Genomic DNA, 20,438 nt, shown 5'->3' with positions numbered 1-20,438 from the left:
TTTAATGTGGGGGAATGTGGGAGAAGAACTCCAGTTATTTTCCCAGCAGGCTGATAGTTAAAGACATATTTTTCAGGGTTTTCTAGAGCAGGACCAAGAGATGGCAGTGTTTCATTGCTGTATGCACATTAACTTCCAAATCCTCTATTCTATTTACATTAAGTACACACTCAAAATCTGGGTATTTCTAAAGGAGTTGTTAGGCCTGTTACCTGTCTGTTTCAATAGCACAAAGAATACTGACATGTATCTAAGCTAGTACCCATTTTCTTTGCCAGTGTTCACACTAGCCAACCAGAGCACTCCCAGTACAAATAAAAGAAAACCCTCCATAAACTCCAAATAAATAACTTTTTCAGATACTGCCGCAGCGTTCCCAATTTTGCTTAAGTATGTAAAATAACATTCTTAATTTTAGAATTATAATGGTCATGTGGAAAATATATCACTGAAATCTACCAAAAGGATTACAAGGTATTATACAGAAGAATGCTTCCAAGTTTCAAGTGGTTCTTGACAATTGGTGGTCCCAATGTACTAAGATTGGTCCTTCTCATCATACTGATTTCAGTCCTCAGGTAGTCTGTACTCCTTGGAAACTGGTATTTATATCACAGGCATAAATAGTTTTCTTAGGCTGTGGTAGCTGACTGTGGTAGAGTGAAGTAAGTTAGAGAGATTTATAATCCAGCCAGGTTCATATTGTCCACGACTGAGGCAAATACAACTTTTGAGGTTAGTAGCAGCAAGTTGTCAGCATTAGCTAACAATCATATGGTTCATATTCCCACGTCCCCTGTGATTTGAAGTGGTTTTCATAGATAGCCCAATGGTTAGACTGCTGATACTTGTTCATCTTCTGTAAAAGAAGAAAAACATTGTAAATTGTTACGTCAGACGTCTTCCATGAACATACAGCACATTATTCAATATGTTGACCAAGCCCCACTGTTTACTTCTAGTGATTCTGTGGAGATTGTACTGCCATGTAATGCTTTCAGAATCTAATGACCAGAATGAAATAAATATCCTTATTCAAAAAGTTCCTCTACCATCCTACATGTTTCTTAGCCATTTGATGAAGATACATGGAAAAACAGACAAAATTCCGTATTCTCAAAATATTACTTTAAATGCACTGGAAAATGCATTCCAATGACTCCAAACCATGCAGAATGGGACAGGGAAGGAGCCAGCAATTTTATGAAATGATAAAAGTTATCCAAGCATTTTAAAACTAAAGAGGAAAAATATCTAGAACTGTACAATAAGTTTCATTGCGAACATTTGGAATAAAATGTTGCTTGGCCTCTTTGTATCATTTTTTTCATTTCATAGCTCATGAGTTGGAATCATGGTATACAAGAATAATATACACTACAGAATGATCTAATACCATGCAATGCAAAAATAGGATTGCCTTATATCACAAAGGCTTTGATTCTAAATGCATGTTGGAAATTCAAGCAAGTCAGTACTATATTCTAATTCAAAAGCTTCAGTTCATTGACGGGGGTGGGGGGGAAAGGATAGGTAATACTAATGCATAACACATTGGGAGATTGAAAGAATGGCACCAATACATTAGTATAGAGTGATCTTTTACAATACAGGAACAGCTTTCTGAAGCATAACACTTTACATATATATTGTGAAAGCAGCAAGGATTGTTTATGGCAGTATTGATAGTCACTTCAAACAAGGATGTAGAAGAATTTAGTTTAAGGCGGCACTGTCAGATCAAGTTTGGCCCAAAGTTCAAATTTTGTAAAAACAAACTTCTACAAAATCTAAGAGCAACAAAAAAAGTTTCCATTAATTTATCTTGTTCCAAAAATGCTTTAAAACATTCTCTTGCAACATTTGCACATGACAACTACAATGTAAACCAACCAGAAATGGAAGAAAAACTAAAAGTGGAACTACCTTGTTTCCACTGTCCAGATTGAGAGAAATGCAAAGAAGTGAATCATAATTAGGATTTCAAATATTCTGCAAGAATTAATAATGCAAGATGGTATTTTTTACATATAATTTTTAATCTGACAGTGTCCTTTTAAGGCATCAGAATTGCTCAAATAAAAGATATAGAATTGAAGAGGAAGATAGCACTGTATAGGATCTAGCCCAGGGGTTCTCAAACTTCATTGATCCGCGACCTCCTTCTGACAACAAAAATTACTACATGACCGCAGGAGGGGGAACCAAAGCCTGAACCCACCTGAGCCCCTCCACCCTGGGTGGGGAGGCCAAAGCTGAAACCCAAGGGTTTCAGCCCCAGATGGAGGGCCTGTAACCTGAGCCCCATTGCCCAGGGCTGACGTCCTTGGGCTTTGGCTTCAGCCCCGGCGACTCCATTAGAACAGGGTCATGACCAACTTTGGGGTCCCGACCCACATTTTGAGAACCCCTGATTAAGAGTATCTTAATTACACTTTTGTAGATCTCACACATTTTGATAAAGAACCCATTCAGTGACATGTGCTTTTAGAAACACAAAGGCACACTTAATTTGAACATAAACATTTTCTTTAAAACCAGTTTACATCTCAAAGGATTACTGAGAACAACTCAAGAACATCACTCTGAGGTAACACTTAGCACAGTACTGAGACTTGATTTACATAGCAGTTCATTTAACATCTATCAAGTTAGTTAACATACCATCCTCTTCACTATCTGCGTCAGTCATATCTGCTAGTTTAGGATGGGACGGTTGCCGTTTATGCCATTGAGGCATCTTCGATGAAATACAGGCCACTGGTTCACTACTGAGAGAAGCTGATGAAAGTCTAGAGAGGTCACTATGTAGCATCTTTGACCTCTGCACTGCCACACTATAGTCTGGAGGCTTTAAGTGTGGGTGATGGGGTGATCCTTCCTTTATGTCCGCTAAAGAAATCCCCATATATCCTGGAGGGGTGGGCGGAGGCTCCCTATACCTATCGTCCTTCTTAGGTGAGGTGACACAGTACACTGGTACAAGAAATAAGCAATGGAAATGTTAATGAAGAAAACAAAGGAAACAAAACATTAAAAAAATCCTGAAGTGTTATAATGACAAAATAGAAACTGATAACAAAAGGCAAATGCAGAAACACTGGTTATAACAGCAGCAGCAGATTTTATGCTTTTAACTTACATTTTATACTTATTTTGAAAAGTCACTGTAATAGCAAAATGACTGAACTCATATGGTGAAAAGCCAATTGAAGTTCAATTGAACTATGGTCTCATGTTATTTAAATGCATTGAAATACTCCGATTACAATTACAGTAGCTATAATACTCTGCACTTCTATAGCAACATCCATCACAGGATTTCACAGCGCTCTACAAATATTAATGCAATTATCCTTGCAGTAATCTTGGGAGGTAAATATTCTTCACCTCCATTCTTCAGGCTGGGAAACTGAAATACAAGAGAGGTTAACTGAATTTGTCCAGTGTCACAACTAGTTTGTGGTGGAGTCAGGCATAGAAAGCAGACCTCTTGACTTCCAGTCCTGTTCATGAACCAAAAGAGAAGTTCTTTAAACAACTGACTTTATTGCAACAAGATTCTATTACACTTGCTGATATGCGTATGACACTAGTACATATTCTACACTTATCTATGCTGCAGGAAGAAATCAAAAGCTCTGTATGAAGCTCTCACTAAGAAGACAGATTGTACATACTATTTTTGGCTTCACAAACATCCCATGGAAAGTTCCACAGGCTGACTGTGCATTCTGTGAAGAAGTACAGTAATTCTTTTTGTTTGTTTTAAATCTGCTGCCTCTTAATTTCATTGGGTGACCCCTAGGTTCTGTGAAGTATATTGACTAACTCAAGGGTTATAAATAAAATGGCTCTTATCTTTCACGAAATCAGTATCAAACATGCCTTAACATTTTACTTGAAAAAGATCAGTGATAGTGCTATTCCAACAACCATGTGTGGGAATCAGGGACCAGTTCATGAATTTCAAGATAAAAGAGGATGTCTTAGATGCAGCAAACATCTTCTGCAGCAAATGTCTTCAAGCACCTCAAGAGAAATGCCACCAACCAATGAATGAGTTGGGCTCTCTGGCTCCAAAGGAACAGGAAGTCCCAACCAGACATCCTCACTTGCGTGAATGGTGGTTATTAAACAGATAAAAAGGAAAGCGAATATCCCTACAGCAAGTGCAAGGTGTGAACATCCCCCTCATTTAAGGGGAAAAAAGTAGAAACTATCAGATATCTGGCATGTTTTACTCAGATATTTGTAAAGCGCTCTGAAGAAGAAACATTTGAATGCAAAATATTATTACTGTTACTTTAATTTTCTTATCTATTATATTCCCAAAGGTGCCTCTATCTACGAATATTGACTGTGAGAGAGTGCCATCCACTGGTAGAGTAGGATGTATCACCAATACTGGCATCCACACCGTTACATCTCCATTATTCTTGTAACTTCTCACAATATAAATCACTTAGAAACCAGGACACTAAGATACCATGTAAGAAAAGGTTCAATACCTTCACTCCCATTCTGCATGTAAAACAATCCTATTAATGAGCATTTTAAAAGCGCATGAGTTCCTTGTGTGAAAAGTGTTTAGAGACACTGACTGTTTAATGGCTTTTCACGAGAAATTAAGTACGAGTTCTACTGACTCGATCCTTTGCCTTAAGAGACTCCCTTATTCTGTCCTGTTCCCACTGAGATCTTCTCTTCTTTCAAAAGTCTCATCTCAAACCATCTTCCTACCTCAGAACAGACTAAACAAACGGTGAACTAAAACTAGAATATCTTTGATGTGATGTATATGATGAAGTGTGGATGAAGGGTTTTCAAAATGAAACATCTACTTGTGACCCAAGATCCACATCCACCAATTTTTCCACTTCACTCAATAGGATGCAGTGCACGTTCTGTTGAACTATGTAGCCGAATGCTTCTCAACAATGAATACATATAATTCAGCAACATGGCTGCATGCAAGGAAAAGTGTGCGATGCGGTACATAAACAGAATTGGAAACAAGAGAGAAAGGAATAAGAAATAGAGTGACCAGATGTCCCGATTTTATAGGGACAGTCCTGATTTTTGGGTCTTTTTCTTATATAGACTCCTATTAACACCCCCCTCCCCATCACGATTTTTCACATTTGCTGTCTGGTCACCCTAGTAAGAGATAAACAAGACTGCATTGAGTGGCTCACATGCCAGAATGTCAGAGCTGATGAAGAGTGCACTAGTAGTTAGGATATGTTACTAGGCTAGGACAGGGTGTGTATGCATGTGCTGGAAGGAAATGCATACAAAGTACATTGGAGGGGGGTTGCAAAAACTTTCTTAGACAAGCTTACTTTTTCCACAGAGCCAGAAAAAGAGAAGGTCTCCACCCTATATGTGACATAAGGATAAGTCTGCTCAGGCAATTACTTTATGATGATAAAGTAAGTCCCTCCAGCAAACTGCTCAGGAATTAAATCGGGTTTCAGTTTCACCTCCTAACTTCAGCAATTTTTTAGAAAGTTTTACTCCATGTTTAATCTTGTCTGCTACCCAACTCCTTTAGTCTTGGTTGTTTGGAAACCCTACTCGCTAAGTCACTGAAAGAGCATGTGCACATTAATAAAATATGCCTTTGGAAGGCATATTTTATGTGAGGAGAAAGAGTGTTTTTCTCCAGTAGTATGCAAACGTCAGTCGGCTAAGCAATCTAACAGCAGGCAGTGCAACGTGATGCTATGAAGGGAATCTGCAAAGCTTCTGGGCTCCCTGAGACAGAAGTGTTACGGACACAGTGTGCTTAGTCCTTTTGCATCACTAGTCAACCTCCTCCCTTACTGGTTGCTGGAAGGAGCAGTGTCAGTGGATTCTCACAGGAGGCATATCCAGACCTCCTTGGCAGAGGAAAATGTGCAGCAATAAGGGTTGTGTGGGATAGAAGCAAAAGAGGGGGGTTAAAAAAGGTGGTCCCAAAAAGGAGTCTCAAGAAATAAAGGAACACTGAAAGCATACGCAGAAATGCCTGACACTTCCCTGAACATGGGCCTCCTGCATTTCCATAAGGCTGTAAGGAAGCATGTTGCTTTATTCTTTTAATTTTCCTAGTTTAAAAAAAAAAAGTTGGTTTGAAAACACACTGTCTGGGTACTACTTTAATTAAAGCCACATGTAAAACTGGATTTAATATGCAACCCAGCCCCCAGATCTGCTGATGTAATTTCTTAACAACTTAATATTAAAATGCAAAACAGATGTGGAAGCTTCCATAGGTTTTTGGCTTGGCTTACCTATCAGGCCTTTTTCTGTACTTGAAGTAACAGTTTTATAATTTGCATCAGTGGCTGGCTTAGAGTCCAAAACCTCAGTCTGCTCTGCTGTGCTCTCCAGCCCTCTCCGTTTAATTGTCCCATAGTTTGTTTCATACGTGTCTGACAAAGAGCTCGAGGAGGCCCAGCTTTGCCGAGATTGATCATGTTCCATGCTGGCTTTTGACTGTCGATTATTTTTGGAAAAGGTTTCAGAATACAAATAAGTCTCTTCAGAGCAACAGTTTGTAGGTTCTACTTCAGCAATGGGTCCATCTAGATGAGTGTGGCGGTAAGCACTCAAAAGATCCCAACTTTTCTGGTTTTGGATATTCTGAAAATTATCATGAGAACTACTTGAACATGAAGTCCAGCTTCCACGGCCACTGTCTGCAGCATCTATTGTGATATGTTCGTGGGAGATCTCCTCATTACTCATGGAAGATGTGACAGCCATCCCTCTGATTATAGCAGGTCTAGTTAGTGACCAACTAAATTTGAAGACAAAATAAATTAGGAAAATAAAACACAAGTTTGTAGAGAAATAACTAGGACTGTCAAGCAATTAAAAAAATTAATTGTGCAATTAAATGCACTGTTAAACAAAAAATACCATTTATTTAAATATTTTTGGATGTTTTCTACATTTTCATATATATTGATTTTAATTAAAACACAGAATAAAAGTGTACAGTGCTCACTGTATATTTTATATGTATTTGCACTGTAAAAAAACAAAAGGAACAGTGTTTTTCAGTTCACCTAATATAAGTACTACAGTAGTGCAATCTCTTTATCATGAAGGTTGAACTTCCAAATGTAGAATTAATGTACCAAAAATGCATTCAAAAATAAAAAGGTAAAATTTTAGCACCTGCAAGTCCACTCAGTCCTACTTCTTCTTCAGCCAGTCACTCAGACAAACAAGTTTGTTTACATTTGCAGGAGATAATGCTGCCTGCTTCTTGTTTACAATGTCACCTGAAAATGAGAACAGGCATTCGCATGGCACTGTTGTAGGCGGCGTCTCAAGATATTTACGTGCCAGATGTGCTAACGATTCATATGTCCCTTCATGCTTTAACCACCATTCCAGGGACATGAGTCCATGCTGATGATGGGTTCTGCTCAATAACAACCCAAAACAGGGAGGACTGCCATGTTCATTTTCATTAACTGAATCAGATGCCACCATCTGGTGAAATCTCCATCCCTAGAAGTTTTCAAGGCCCAGCTTGACAAAGCCTTGGCTGGGATGATTTAGTTGGTGTTGGTCCTGCTTTGAGCAGAAGATTGGACTAGATGGTCTCCTGAGGTCTCTTCCAAACCTAATATTCTATTATTCTATTCTATGATTCAATAGAAGATTGTTTTCTTTTTTGGTGGGTCAGATTCTGGAGTTTCCGCACTGGAGTGTTGCTCTTTTACGACTTCCGAAAGCACGTCCAACACCTCATCTCTCTCAGATTTTGGAAGGCACTTCAGATTTTTAAGCCTTGGGTTGAGTGCTGTAGCTATCTTTAGAAATCTCACATTGGTACTGTCTTTGCATTTTGTCAAATCTGCAGTGAAAGTGTTCTTAAAATGAACATGTGCTGGGTCATCATCTGAGACTGTTAGAACATGAAATATATGGCAGAATGCAGGTAAAACAGAGAAGCGGATGTACAATTCTCCCCTAAAGAGTTCAGTCACAAATTTAATTAATGGATTATTTTTTTAAATGAGTGTCATCAGCATTCCTCTGGAATGGTGGCCGAAGCATGAGGGGGCATATGAATGTTTAGCATATCTGACATGTAAGTACCTTGTAATGTAGGCTACAAAAGTGCCATGCAAATGAATGGTCTCACTTTCTGATGACATTGTAAATTAAGAGGGCAGCACGTAAATGTAAACAAACTTGTTTGTCTTAGCAATTGGCTGAATAAGAAGTAGGACTGAGTGGACTTGTAGGCTCTAAAGTTTTACAGTTTGTGTTTTTGAGTGCAGTTTGTGTTTTTGAGTGCAGTTATAACAAAAAAAATTCTAAATTTTTAAGTTACACTTTCATGACAAAGAGAGTGCACTACCGTACTTGTATGACGTGAATTGAAAAATAAAATTTTTGTTTATCATTTTTACAGTGCAAATATTTGTCATAAAAATAATATACACTTTGTATTCTGTATTTTAATTGAAAGCAATACATATGAAAATGTAGAAAAACATCCAAAATATTTTATAAATTTCACTTGGTATTTTATTGTTTAACAGTGCAATTAAATCTGTGATTACTTTTTTTGAATTAATCACATGAGTTAACTGCGATTGACAGCCCTAAAAATAACATTTACCCCCCAAAGTAAAAATACATACAAATAAAATAAAAAATAAAATGCATCTTCCATAAACAAAACCATATTTTTTTTATGTTGCAGAAATGCAGAAAAAACCCACATATTGAAATTGATCTGTTACAGACATTTGTTTGTATGCAGTACCTACAACAGAAGTTATTTAAGATAAAAGTATTGCAAGGCTGTAGATCCCTAATGTGTGTGATAAAGTTGGAAAATGGCTACATTATTTCTCATGAATATTATGTGCGACTTGGTTTCTCTGCTCAATTTTGTATTGTTATCTTCTTGAACTCAACTCAGACTGCAGCTAGGAGTTGACCTAGACAAGAAACAAAACAAGAACTGAGCCCACATCTATATGTACAGTGCTGAAGCGGTGCAGCTGCACCAGTGCAGCTACACTTCTGCAGTGTGTCTGGTGAAGATGCTCTATGCTGACGGGGGAGAACTCTCCCATTGGCATAATAAAACCACCTCTGTGAGAGGCAGAAGCAATGTCATCGGGAGAAGCTCTCCCGCCGACATAGTGCTGTGCACACAAGTGTTTATGTCGCTCAGGGAGGGTGGAATATTCAGATCCCGGAGCAACATAAGTTTTGCTGACATAAGCTGTAGTGTAGACATAGTTTCAGTTAGTTTCAGGTGCACACCTTCAGGGCAGCTAAGAAATCAGTTAGACCATTACTGGGAGATGCTACTTCGAGGTAAAAAAACCTGTTAACTTTGCTAAAGGCTGAGATCCTAAAAAAATCAAAAAGACACTGAATGGTTTAAAAGGTGCCCCTGGCAGAAAGGGAGGAAGGAAGTGGTCAGCCCCACAGTATGCTGCCACACAGACAGAGACAGAGGGAATATGCTGTAAGCTGACCACCCAACTCCAAGAGGTGGAATCAGCCAGACCCACTTAAGCTATGGACAGAGAGGTTAAGCTTAGGTAAGGAAATATGCATGTAGGTTTCTTTTGTTATTATATATCCACTTCTCTAAGTGTTGTGTACCTTTTGACAAAATAAATCATGCTTTGTTTTGAAGAAGCTGTTTCTGTATCACTGCGAACATATGTTATGGGCTCCCAGCCTAACATAACATGGCTGGCAAGCAGGAGAGTACCTTGGAGACCCAGTTGGAGCGTGGTTGGATTGCAGGATGTTACCCTAAAAAGAAGTGGAGGCATAAGCCTTGTTCTTGAAAGAAGAGCACTCTGGGCTGCAAAGGGGCCTCAGGGGCAGCCTACTGAGGGACTGTGACAAAGTGGCTTAGGCATTTGTAGAGAGGATTTTAAACGGCAGAAATACTAAGATTCAAAAGGAAGCTACTTAGCACCTATTTATTTAAATGAGAAATTGCATTAATGCTGTCAGTGCATGGTTAAACTTGGTTTTATATGGATCCAGAATACAGAAAGGATGATTGCTAATCACCATTCAAAACCTTTCTGAGCAGCTCTGGATTGTGCTACAAACGAATATCAAGGATAATATACAAAATTCATCATTTACAGTATATTGACACATTATGGAATCTAGGAACACGTCAGAACCATGTTAGAAGCATTTTTTATTCCCTTGCCTTTCTATCTTTTGAACTCTATCAAAAAATATTTCTTTCACAAAAAAATTATGGAAACTAAAACACCGCAATAATTCAGAGTTCAAAGGATCTGATTTTAAACTATAACACAAGAAAATACCAAGTTCAGGCTGCAATACTATCCTTAATGCAACAGTATGCATTCTGAAAAACTGATTTTATGCGCTGCAATACCCTGGCACATTGGGGTCTGCGGTAAATAAATGTCAGTATCTCTGATTAAATTGCAAGGTGCTGTACTTTCTAGAAAAGAATTATTTTCATTTATAAAGTGCACCTTTAAATAGGTCTATTATTTCCAATTGTAGCACACCGGAAAAACTGGGATTGGTAAATATTCAGAAGTTATATGATCTTAGCAATGCTCTCTCTCTCCAATAGTCTCACTGATAAGGAGAAAGCACTACAAAATACTGATTATTCTTTCTCATGTTATTGTTGGGTTTCACAGCTGCACAAGTAGACACAGCTCCTCATAGTATTCAACAATGAAAAGTGTGTATTATTTTTTCATAAGAAAAACTCATTCACTTCTCTCCACGGGCAGATCTTTGCCAGTGTGGCATATCAAGCATTAATATGACTCCTTAAAAACTGACCACTAGCTCAGCCCAGGTATTTGATATTTCAAATGTAAAGAGAATCTCTCTCCCTGAATAAAATACATTGTGGTTGAAAAGACAGCATTTGATCCCAAGAGGTACTGAGCTACTTGATTTCAACAGAAGTTGTCAAGGCCCAGCACATCACAGGATCAAGCCCAACATTTTTAGATATACATGGCATCTTTGAATGAGCTACTGGTGGCAGCCATCTTACTAAGAAGGCAACAAAATGTCTGGTATGGGAACCTTAGTAGGCAAAAGATGATTTACTAGTTTCTAATCAGCCTCAACAATCATAAAAACAACTTATAAAATGTTTGGGTTACATATTAAACATTAAAGTATTGATGTGACTGGTATTACTGATTACCAGCGATAACTGCTAGCATGCTGTTCTCATTCAGCTGCCTTCCTCAGCACTGTACAGGAGGGAATTTGTTAAATATCATTCAAGCGCTCAGTGTATTTGCATTTTCCTGCAAGAGACATTTATCCAAAATCTGCTGATGCAGAGAAGCTCTTGTCTGTCTAAACTATACTGCAAACTCCTTGTGCGAAAATGCCCTTCCCTACGTTTTAAAGCAGCTAGCACACTGTTTGCTGTCAACAAGTTAATAATAATAATTACAGCATGACCCTTAACTGTGTCTTGTCTAAAGTGTTTCGCTCTTTTTCCTTAACGTCAGTCAGCCAAGTACCACAGCACAAACACTTCTCACCCAGTGGTAGGCTGGCTATACTCAGCCGATGGTTGAGGAACTTCTTTTCTTTCTACTCCTCCTGCTGAATCCATCACAATAAGAGACTGAGGCAAACATCTCTCATCCTGCAGGGCTGCAGACATTGAGTCGGCAGAGCAGTTACTCACGATGCTGGACCGCGATGAGATCTCACTGTGGCTGGAGTCTGAGAAGTTATCAGCTTTAGTGGATGGTATGAGGGCATAGCCTAAATGAGATAAGACATGCAGGAAATAGGAAAAAACATCAAAAAGAGAAGGTGAAGTCTATTTATTCACCATCACATTAAAGCACTAAAAATATTTCAATGAGGCTATTCAGAAAGATCCTTCTCCCTCATGCCTATTTCTCTGTAGGTTTTATGCAACTACCCTTCATAACAGGAATCAGGATTTATCAGTACAACATGCAAATACCAAAATCAGCTGGTACTTACAGCCAAGTCCCACTTAAACCAAGAGGTTAACTTAACATTACATATAATCATGGGGCAATTTGCTGCCATTGCTGAATACTATGTTGTTGTGCCAGGTTAGTTCAATGCTACAACCACTCAGCCACAAGTAGAACAACCTTAACTAGTGAAATAATGTATTTCCCCCAATCTTCCTGTACCACCTACTGTGCGTGAAATTCAACAGAAAACGAGGAGTGTCTCCACTGCAAGCAAAGGCACGTCTGTGGAACAGCTTTAATCTACCTAGTATAGGCAATCATAGTAGTTTAGAAATAAGAACATGATTCGCAAAACACCAGATGTGGTGGCAGGCTTCAGAACGGGCTAGCAACCAGAGTACATGTTAAATTAAAGCTAGAACAGGTATGCCTACCCATTAGAAATCATGCCCCCACTTGAAAGTGCAGACATGTGGTGTAATGAGGGTATGCAGATCATTGCCAAAATTTACAAACACTGAAGGGTAAGACATATGCTCCATCTCACTTTTCTTATTTACCTCATTATGAATCAAGAAACTCAAATGGGCCGCTCACAAGTATGGGAGGTAGAAATTTTACAGCAGCTGGACCTGCACTGTGTAACGCACTCCCATGGTAAGCTCACCACTTTCAGAACAAAATGTACAACTTATTTTTTTCTACTTGGGCCACTCTTAACATGTTCTTTTCTCTCTCTCTCTCACATACATAAACAATACAACCCCTATAAACCAACCAAGTCTTTTCTTCTACAGCCTGGGAGGGAAAAGAAGAGATTAATAGCTCTGGGGAAGATTTTTTTTTTTTTTTTTTTTTTTTTTTTTTAAGGTTTTCACCTCCCCCCCGACCCTGTATGTCTATTCTGTCCACTTCTTGTATCCTGTTGGACACCTAAACCATCAGCTCTCTGGGGCAGGGACTCTCCTCTGTTTTTTGTCTGTGCAGCACCTAGAACAATGATGCCCTGAGCCTTGATTTGGGTTCCTAGATGCTACTCTAATACAAACAAATTTAAAGAATAGTAACCAAAGTAAATGTAATCAGAAATCGTTATATTTCTTTTCCAGTTAATTTTGTTTGTTGTTTGTAGATTTTAATTCTACCTCAGGCCTTGACAAGTTAGGAGGAATATTCACAGCTGCGTTCAGCGCAGAAATCTAATTCACTACCCACTCTGCACTGTTGCAGAAACCAAGTGGCAGTATGGAAAGCTGTCAAGTTGGAAAAATCCCATGTGATTTAAGGAGCACCAAATTGCTCTTTTCAAGAGGCAAAAGAACATTCCTTTCTTGTCAAATGTGATTGGACTTCAAACAAGTTTTTAACTAATCTTTCACCTCTTATCATTGGCAATCCTGACTCCAGATGCTACAAGAAAAATATAAATATAAAAACCTGTGTCAAGCCGCTAAGATGCTGCCTTGTATTTTAATACAAGGGTTGCTACAGTTACAAATGTTTTTTCATGTGATTTTATACAGTAACTGAAAGTCAGCTCTACCAGTTCAGTGCCAGAGTACTGTTATAGAATCACAGAATATCAGGGTTGGAAGGGACCTCAGGAGGTCATCTAGTCCAAATCCCTGCTCAAAGCAGGATCAAACCCCAGAGAGATTTTTGCCCCAGATCCCTAAATGGCCCCCTTAAGGACTGAACTCACAACCCTGAGTTTAGCAGGCCAATGCTCAAACCACTGAGCTATCCCTCTCCCCACATGTGAAATGTGGATTAAAAAAATTATCCTGATCTTGGATCACAGAGACGAGACACTTTGCTCCTGAAGACCTGTATCTGTGGATCCCTATTGAATCAACTAGTCTCATTAAAGAGTTTCCTGATAGTTTTAGGTGAGACGATGTTTATGTTAATGACATTGTCAACCACAGACAGAAGGTACCAGTTTAAGAGTTTAAAAAGCGCAGCCATCAGAATGATTGCACATTTATGTCTGTGGTCTCCTCCATGGCAGATATTTTTAAGTGCTTACACATCCTGAGGCTGATTTATGGGATACATAACAATATTCATCCCTAAACAGCATAGTCCAAGATATGGTAAGAGTTGCACAAATCACCTGTAACATCTAGATTCAAATGTGAGCTCCTTATTTGTTTTTAAATTTAACACACATCACCCTTTCAAAAACAGCTCAGGGAATATATCAATTTTAGGTGAATGGGCTCTAACTTTTTAGCTTCTGAACTCTGGTGATACCATGGGTAAACGGATGTATAAATACTCAATTTTTTACTCTAATGCTAATTTTCAGTTTAAGTTAGTGGTCCTCAAGTGCAAGTTGGACGTCATCGGTGTGTCATGGGAGCCCCATAAAGTTTTTGGCAATCAATGCTGGAAGCTGGAGTGTAGCCTAATGCTTCTCCATGGAAGTGCTTAACAAACACGCTGAGAGTAAAATGACTGGGATGGTGAGTGTTTCAATCACAGCAGGGACTACAGCTGAATTAGCATAGTGAAGGACTGCTAGTAATTCTGTATCGTTATCTGCCAGCCTGAACTGGAGTAGAAAGGGAAAATAGAGAGAAAGATTCAAAAAGGGCGGAGGACTGCAGGGGGGAGAAGAGGGATGGATTGAGACAAATTAGGAGGAGGAAGAGGAAAGACAATAGAGTGCTCCATATCATTCCTCCCTAGCTTTGGTAACATGCATAATTTTCACACTGAGGTTTACATGGGCTACCAAAATTAAGAGATTGACTACCAAAAGGCGTCATTTGCCATGTTACAAAATTGTCATTTCTAGTAAATTTGTCTACCAGTGGGTTCTGGGATTGTGCTATAGCTCTAGACTCATTGAATCAGATTCAGACCTGAAGTCAATTACACCAGCTTTCATTAGGCCTCTGTTTGCTTCCTTTATTGTAGGTACATCTCAAACAAAGTTTGAACACTACCATGAAATATGCAGAAGTTTCTTTTTCACTCTGACCAATTTTGCTGTTAGGTACACTGTAAAATTCAAACAAACTGAATATACTCCCTCGAGCTGGTGTTTTGTTTTTAAAAACAAGTGACAGAAAAGTCCACTACTCATGGCCGGCGCTTCTATTTAGGCGGCCTAGGCAATCGCCTAGGGCACTAGGATTATTGGGGGGCGGGATTTTGCCAGGGTGGGGGGGCGGCAGGTGGCTCCGGTTGACCTGCCGCAGTCGTGCCTGTGGCGGGTCCCCTGGTCCCGCGGCTCCAGCGGAGCTGCCACAGGCATTTCTGCGGACGGTCCGCTGCTCCCGCGGCTCCGGTGGACCTCCCGCAGGTACGACTGTGGCAGCTCCACTGGAGCCGCGGAACCAGCGCGCGGGGCAGCAAAATGGCCGTGCGCCTAGGGCGTTAAAAATACTAGCGCCAGTCCTGCCACTACCAACCAAACAAGGACCCTGCATGCCTAGACTTTAGTTATACACATGTCATGGGCACTTGCCTGACATTTAATGACTGACACATTGTGCTTTGAGATATGTATGAGCAAAAATTAAAAAAGGTACTGAAAGTACAGGATGTCCAAACAAACTTTGGTTCTGAGTGGAACTATTTCAGTTACCTTACGTAGTAACCAACATACTCTGAAATCTATTTAAAAAGAAGTAATATGTTGCAAGCTTATTATGGTTTTGCTAGCAGCTGATATCTTGTAGTAGTGATAGTGGTTTTACTGGTTGGCCTCCTGCAGCTTTTCTGTGCTTTCCCTCTGAGTACAGACAGAATGCATTTTCAATAGCATATCATTTGCAATGTCTGTCACAGTTAAATTGCTCTCTCATTCTGAACTTAAACTCCGTTAAAAGAAAATTATGGCAATTGGTTTTCTGATCCCTCTGAGCTCTTTTTCATAATAAATTATAAGCTGTCAGTGGAAATTTGGCTGGATTGCTGAAGTTTTTTGTTTATATTAATAATTGGGTTGATGTGGTCTAAGAGCTGATTTGCAGAAAATAGTGGCCTCTTGTAGTGAGTCAGGTCAACTCATGTTTTTCTGTCCAACTATGATAGTCTATTTTTGGAATTAAAATAGAGGTAAATCAAGAAGCAAAATTAACTAATGAGCAGATCTCTGCCTTAGACTAAGGCTTCTACCTTCTTTTAATATTTAGATTTTCATCCTTCTTTAGGGTTCCCACAGGGTCACTGGACAAGGTCCACTCTATTTCAAGCTAGACGTGAGCAGTGTCCCGTGCCTGCACTGAGACAGATAATGCTTACTAAGTATTAGAGTTTATATATTCTATTGTGAGTACAAACACATACATGCACATAAGACTTGACCCTTCATTTGATGAAAACAGTGGGACACTTGAGGACAGAGACTTCACTTAGCCTCTGTTAAGATCTCCTGGTAAATTAATCAAAGCGCTATCTAATTTCTTCACAGGGGACCATAGAAAGCTTGCAACTGATGCACTGTTCTCAGATCAAGATTCTTTCCCAGTTGTAGTAGCATGAACGAACAGTTTCTCACTTTATCTTTAAGTAAAAATTTACATGGTGTACTTTTGTACTGGTAAGTGAAACATTTACTTCAGAATGAGAGAAAAATCTGAACAGAAGCATCTATACAAAAGCAATTTTAGTGACATGTATGACTCAGCATGACAACTGATGCCATGTATACCAAGATAACAATGATCATATAACCTGACATTTGGAGGCAATGGCCATGCTGTATAATTCAAATATATTTACAGATTATATTTTTACAGTTTTTGAAGCTTGGGTCCGCAAATTAAACTTTCAGACAGATACGTTCATGTTTATCAAGCTAGAGTAACTGTAACTTTAAGAGTAAATAAATGTATTTAATATTGGCATTTTAGATTAAACTCAATTTATTTACTTTTCAGTATATTAATATGCAACACCATATATTTCTAAATTTCATCTGTTTATGCCTTTCATGAATTTAAATATTTAAGTATCTTTATTACTTTTTCCTGCTTAATGAAAAGCCAACCTAGACACATGTATAACTTTTAAGAGACCTTTTATCCCAGATGCCGACTTCTGAAATTAAACAATTAGACCATCATAATAAATAACACCACTACAGTGGATTTTTTTTTAAAACACTCTTCATCTAAGAATCTCAAAGAACTTTACAAACGAGTTCTTGTAGTTGTTGTGAAACAGACTTGCACTATCTGAAAATTAAAATAAATAAATAATAACTTACACATCTACTAACTGTAAATATAATAACCTGAGCCTGGCTGGGGAGTTTAGCATAGTAAAAAACAGACCAGTAGGAGATACCATGCCTTTTAAAAAAAATAAAATAAAAAATTCAAAGCTGGGAATAGGAAGGGATTGATTTATATCATAATGTACATTCTTGGGCAATCAAGATTACTACCCTGTCACCAATAAGGAACACTAAAGTATGTCTGACAGAAACATAAGGCAGCATGATACAGTGGCTGATTTTATTAAGCAACATTTGCAGGAGTTTGCAGAAATATTGAGTAATTTTTAAGAATAAATAATATGTTACAGATTTTAATATTTCTGTGTATTTCAAGAAGCTAAAATTTACTGGGTAATGTAAATAAATCAGGATTGTGTGTTTACACAGAATTTCTAACCTTGGCACTACAGTACACTAATTCAAATATTTTAAATGATTTCTAATGCCAGTCTCAGGTGAAGAACGGCCCTTAAAAAGATTAGGTGAAGGGGTATTTGTTAGTAACTAAAAATATATATATATATATACACACACACACACACACTTGAACATGAACAAATGCCTATGTACAATACTGATACCATTTAAATGCCTGATATAAAATGGAGAAAGTGCATCATATAGTCTTCCTCCTCTTGGGCCTCAATTGTGGACAGAACCAGACAAGTGTATTACTGTTGCCATGGCTACTTGTACTTAGGGCATCACTGTCTATGTCCTTTAGTTTTTCATTTCCTTCTGTAGCTTGAATGTGATCTGCCTCCTTTTTACTTGTAAAAGCTGGTCTCTCCCTGGAGAAACTTCTTTCCCTATGTCTTCCAAATGGGGATCTCATTCTTTTCCTGTGCTTATTCTCAACTTCTGCCTTGCCTCTATCATCCTCACTTTCCTTCTTTTCACTACTGCCAGAACCATGTGTTGTTCTGCCAGTGATCTCCTGAATTTTCTTTTGTAAATAAATCCCACCTATTCCATAGCTGCGTTGCCCACTGTTCTTGTTGCTGGTTTCACTGGCAAGCGATGAGGAGGAACCAGAGAGATTCATTTGACCACAGTTATCAGACCTCTGGATGTTACCAACTACAAAGAAACACACAATGTACAAATCTTTGTAAATGACAAAATATCTGACAGCAAAATTAACATTTTGATTTTAACCTAATAAAGACTTTTTTCTTAAATCCTGCATAAAGACTCCTTTGGGTAGAGCTCACAGAATAAAAGAGAATAAAACCTGCAATAGGAGAGCTAACTGAAGTTCAGGACTGAGATAGGATATTTCAGTCATTCGTGAAGTATATTTTGAATTTTAATTCAGTAATGAATGTTAGTACAAAATACAAGACGGGATATACACTACCTTGATCAAAACAAGCTGGTACTAAAAAAAAACCCCTCAAAACAAACAAAAAAACCCACATGATAAAGGCAAGTCAAACTAATGAAATCATCCAGAAGGAGCGATATATGATTCTCATGGAACTATATGAAAGTTAATGGAAATCACATGTTTACAGAAACATACACGCAAAAGTAACGCTTGAAAACCTCATCAGAATAAGAACTGGCAGCAGGATTCAATAAGGCCACACATACAGTTTTATATATGTATATTTATGATGACAAAACAAAAACCAATGACACCCTCCTAAAAGAAACAGTGTTTTGTGGTGCCAGAAGCAAATTCTCATGAGATCTTGCCAAGCATGATCTCCTGCTGAGAAGTGTAAGATGATCAATAAATTGCCATGCATGGTTCCTAATCCAATCCAATACCTCTTTCTCAGAGTTGTCAATAATTAAGAGACAACAGTTCAGAGTGAAGGAAGGCGGGACAAATGCCTTACACTATTCACCAGCGACTGCTCTGGCCAACTCGTAAGTGTGATGTTAACCGGCTTCCAAGGGAATCCCATCCAAATGTGACTAGTGAATACTGTGATGTAGCTTCTTCAAGGCAAAGGGTTTAAAAATAAGTGGACCCACAGAACACCAGGATAGCAAGGAAAACTCAGCATACAAACACAAAAATGTAAATGGTGAGACCCAGGATTCAGCAGGATGCATTACTTATTTCCCAATACAGCTTTGTAAGTAACAAAGTTTTCACCAAGATCCTGAATTCTATCTGGCATTGCACCTGTATCTCCTGTCACAGCATGTCTGCACAGTAGTTCAGCAAAAATCCAGGGTTTGGCTAGAATTATTTTTGAGGGATGGAGGAAAAAAGTACTTAATGTTTTTTGCAAGGCCAATTTTAATAAAAAAATACATTAAAGCTAGTAAAACAAAGACTTACAGTATGATTAGGGAAAAGATTAGAGAGGTAGAGTGTTCCAGGTATAAGATTAATTTAACAGTGCAGTGCTCAAGACATACATACATTAGTTCACCGAAAGCAGTGCTCAGTCAGAGAAACTTTTGAAAATGTTATCCTAAATTACCTAGGCACCTAAATCCCATTTGTGAAAGTAATTCAGGTACTCAGGAGCCTATAGCACATAGATTGTCAATGAGATTTTGGCTCCTAAGTGCTTAACTCACTTTTGAAAACTGGACTTAAGTGCTTTTCAAAATTTTAACAAGGTCTAATTTCAGACTTAAGTCTCAAAAATGTACATACTGTAATGGGAAAATTGTGTATTGTATATTATTTTTTACAGAAATACATTCATCCACTCTTACTAAAACCCCCCATTTATTTCTTGACATAAAGTTGCTATACTCACAGAATCACTTAAATAAATGATAAACAAATGATAACTCCATAACAACCTTTACAGTATAACAAAATACTGAGTTCCTGAGATGGAAGCTTGAGCATAGTATGGAAGCATATACTCCTACCTTTGTGTGGAGAGCCCTGAGGAGAAGCGGGAGGACTGGAGTGCAAAGAGGATGCCATAGATATACTATCTTCTGCTTGTTTCTTACCACTTACTTCCTCAGACAAACTGAGTGACTTCTGAGGAGAACCTGTACATATGATGATGACAGAAATTTAATTTGTACTGTTCTACTTTCAAGGCAATATGTTTGATATCTGTTTCAATTACAACCAAGGGTGAAGTTGCATAATGGCTAGTGTAAAAGCATGAACAGAAAGAGACATTGCATTGTTTAAGGAGATTAGTAATGCAGTAGTGGGTTGACATTTCAAATTTAACTCAGGTCAGAAGTGGTCAAAAGATTTGTTATATGATGATTGCTCAGTGTTCCATCTCAAATGAGTT

General features: G+C 38.3%; 1 protein-coding gene across 13 annotated transcripts in view; it reads right to left on the bottom strand.

The window, feature by feature from the left end:
• Positions 1-5: 5 nt before the first annotated feature.
• RAPGEF6 (Rap guanine nucleotide exchange factor 6) overlaps positions 6-20,438 on the bottom strand; it is a 245,444-nt gene continuing 225,011 nt past the window's right edge. For 9 of the 13 annotated variants that reach the window (XM_075068129.1, XM_032769146.2, XM_032769145.2 and 6 more), the window contains 6 exons: positions 20,053-20,181; positions 18,172-18,285; positions 11,553-11,781; positions 6,279-6,787; positions 2,665-2,976; positions 6-859 (listed from right to left, as the gene is read on the bottom strand). In XM_075068129.1, coding sequence (XP_074924230.1) covers positions 834-859; positions 2,665-2,976; positions 6,279-6,787; positions 11,553-11,781; positions 18,172-18,285; positions 20,053-20,181 — 1,319 coding nt within the window. In that variant the 3' untranslated portion in view covers positions 6-833. The remainder of the gene's footprint in view (positions 860-2,664; positions 2,977-6,278; positions 6,788-11,552; positions 11,782-18,171; positions 18,286-20,052; positions 20,182-20,438) is intronic. The other 4 variants (XM_032769151.2, XM_032769148.2, XM_032769149.2 and 1 more) reach the window with 3 other exon arrangements.

The sequence above is a fragment of the Chelonoidis abingdonii genome, chromosome 7 (genome assembly GCF_003597395.2).
Source record: "Chelonoidis abingdonii isolate Lonesome George chromosome 7, CheloAbing_2.0, whole genome shotgun sequence".
In the NCBI taxonomy this organism is placed as follows: Eukaryota; Metazoa; Chordata; order Testudines; family Testudinidae; genus Chelonoidis; species Chelonoidis abingdonii.
This window is presented reverse-complemented; position numbering and strand designations above follow the sequence as displayed.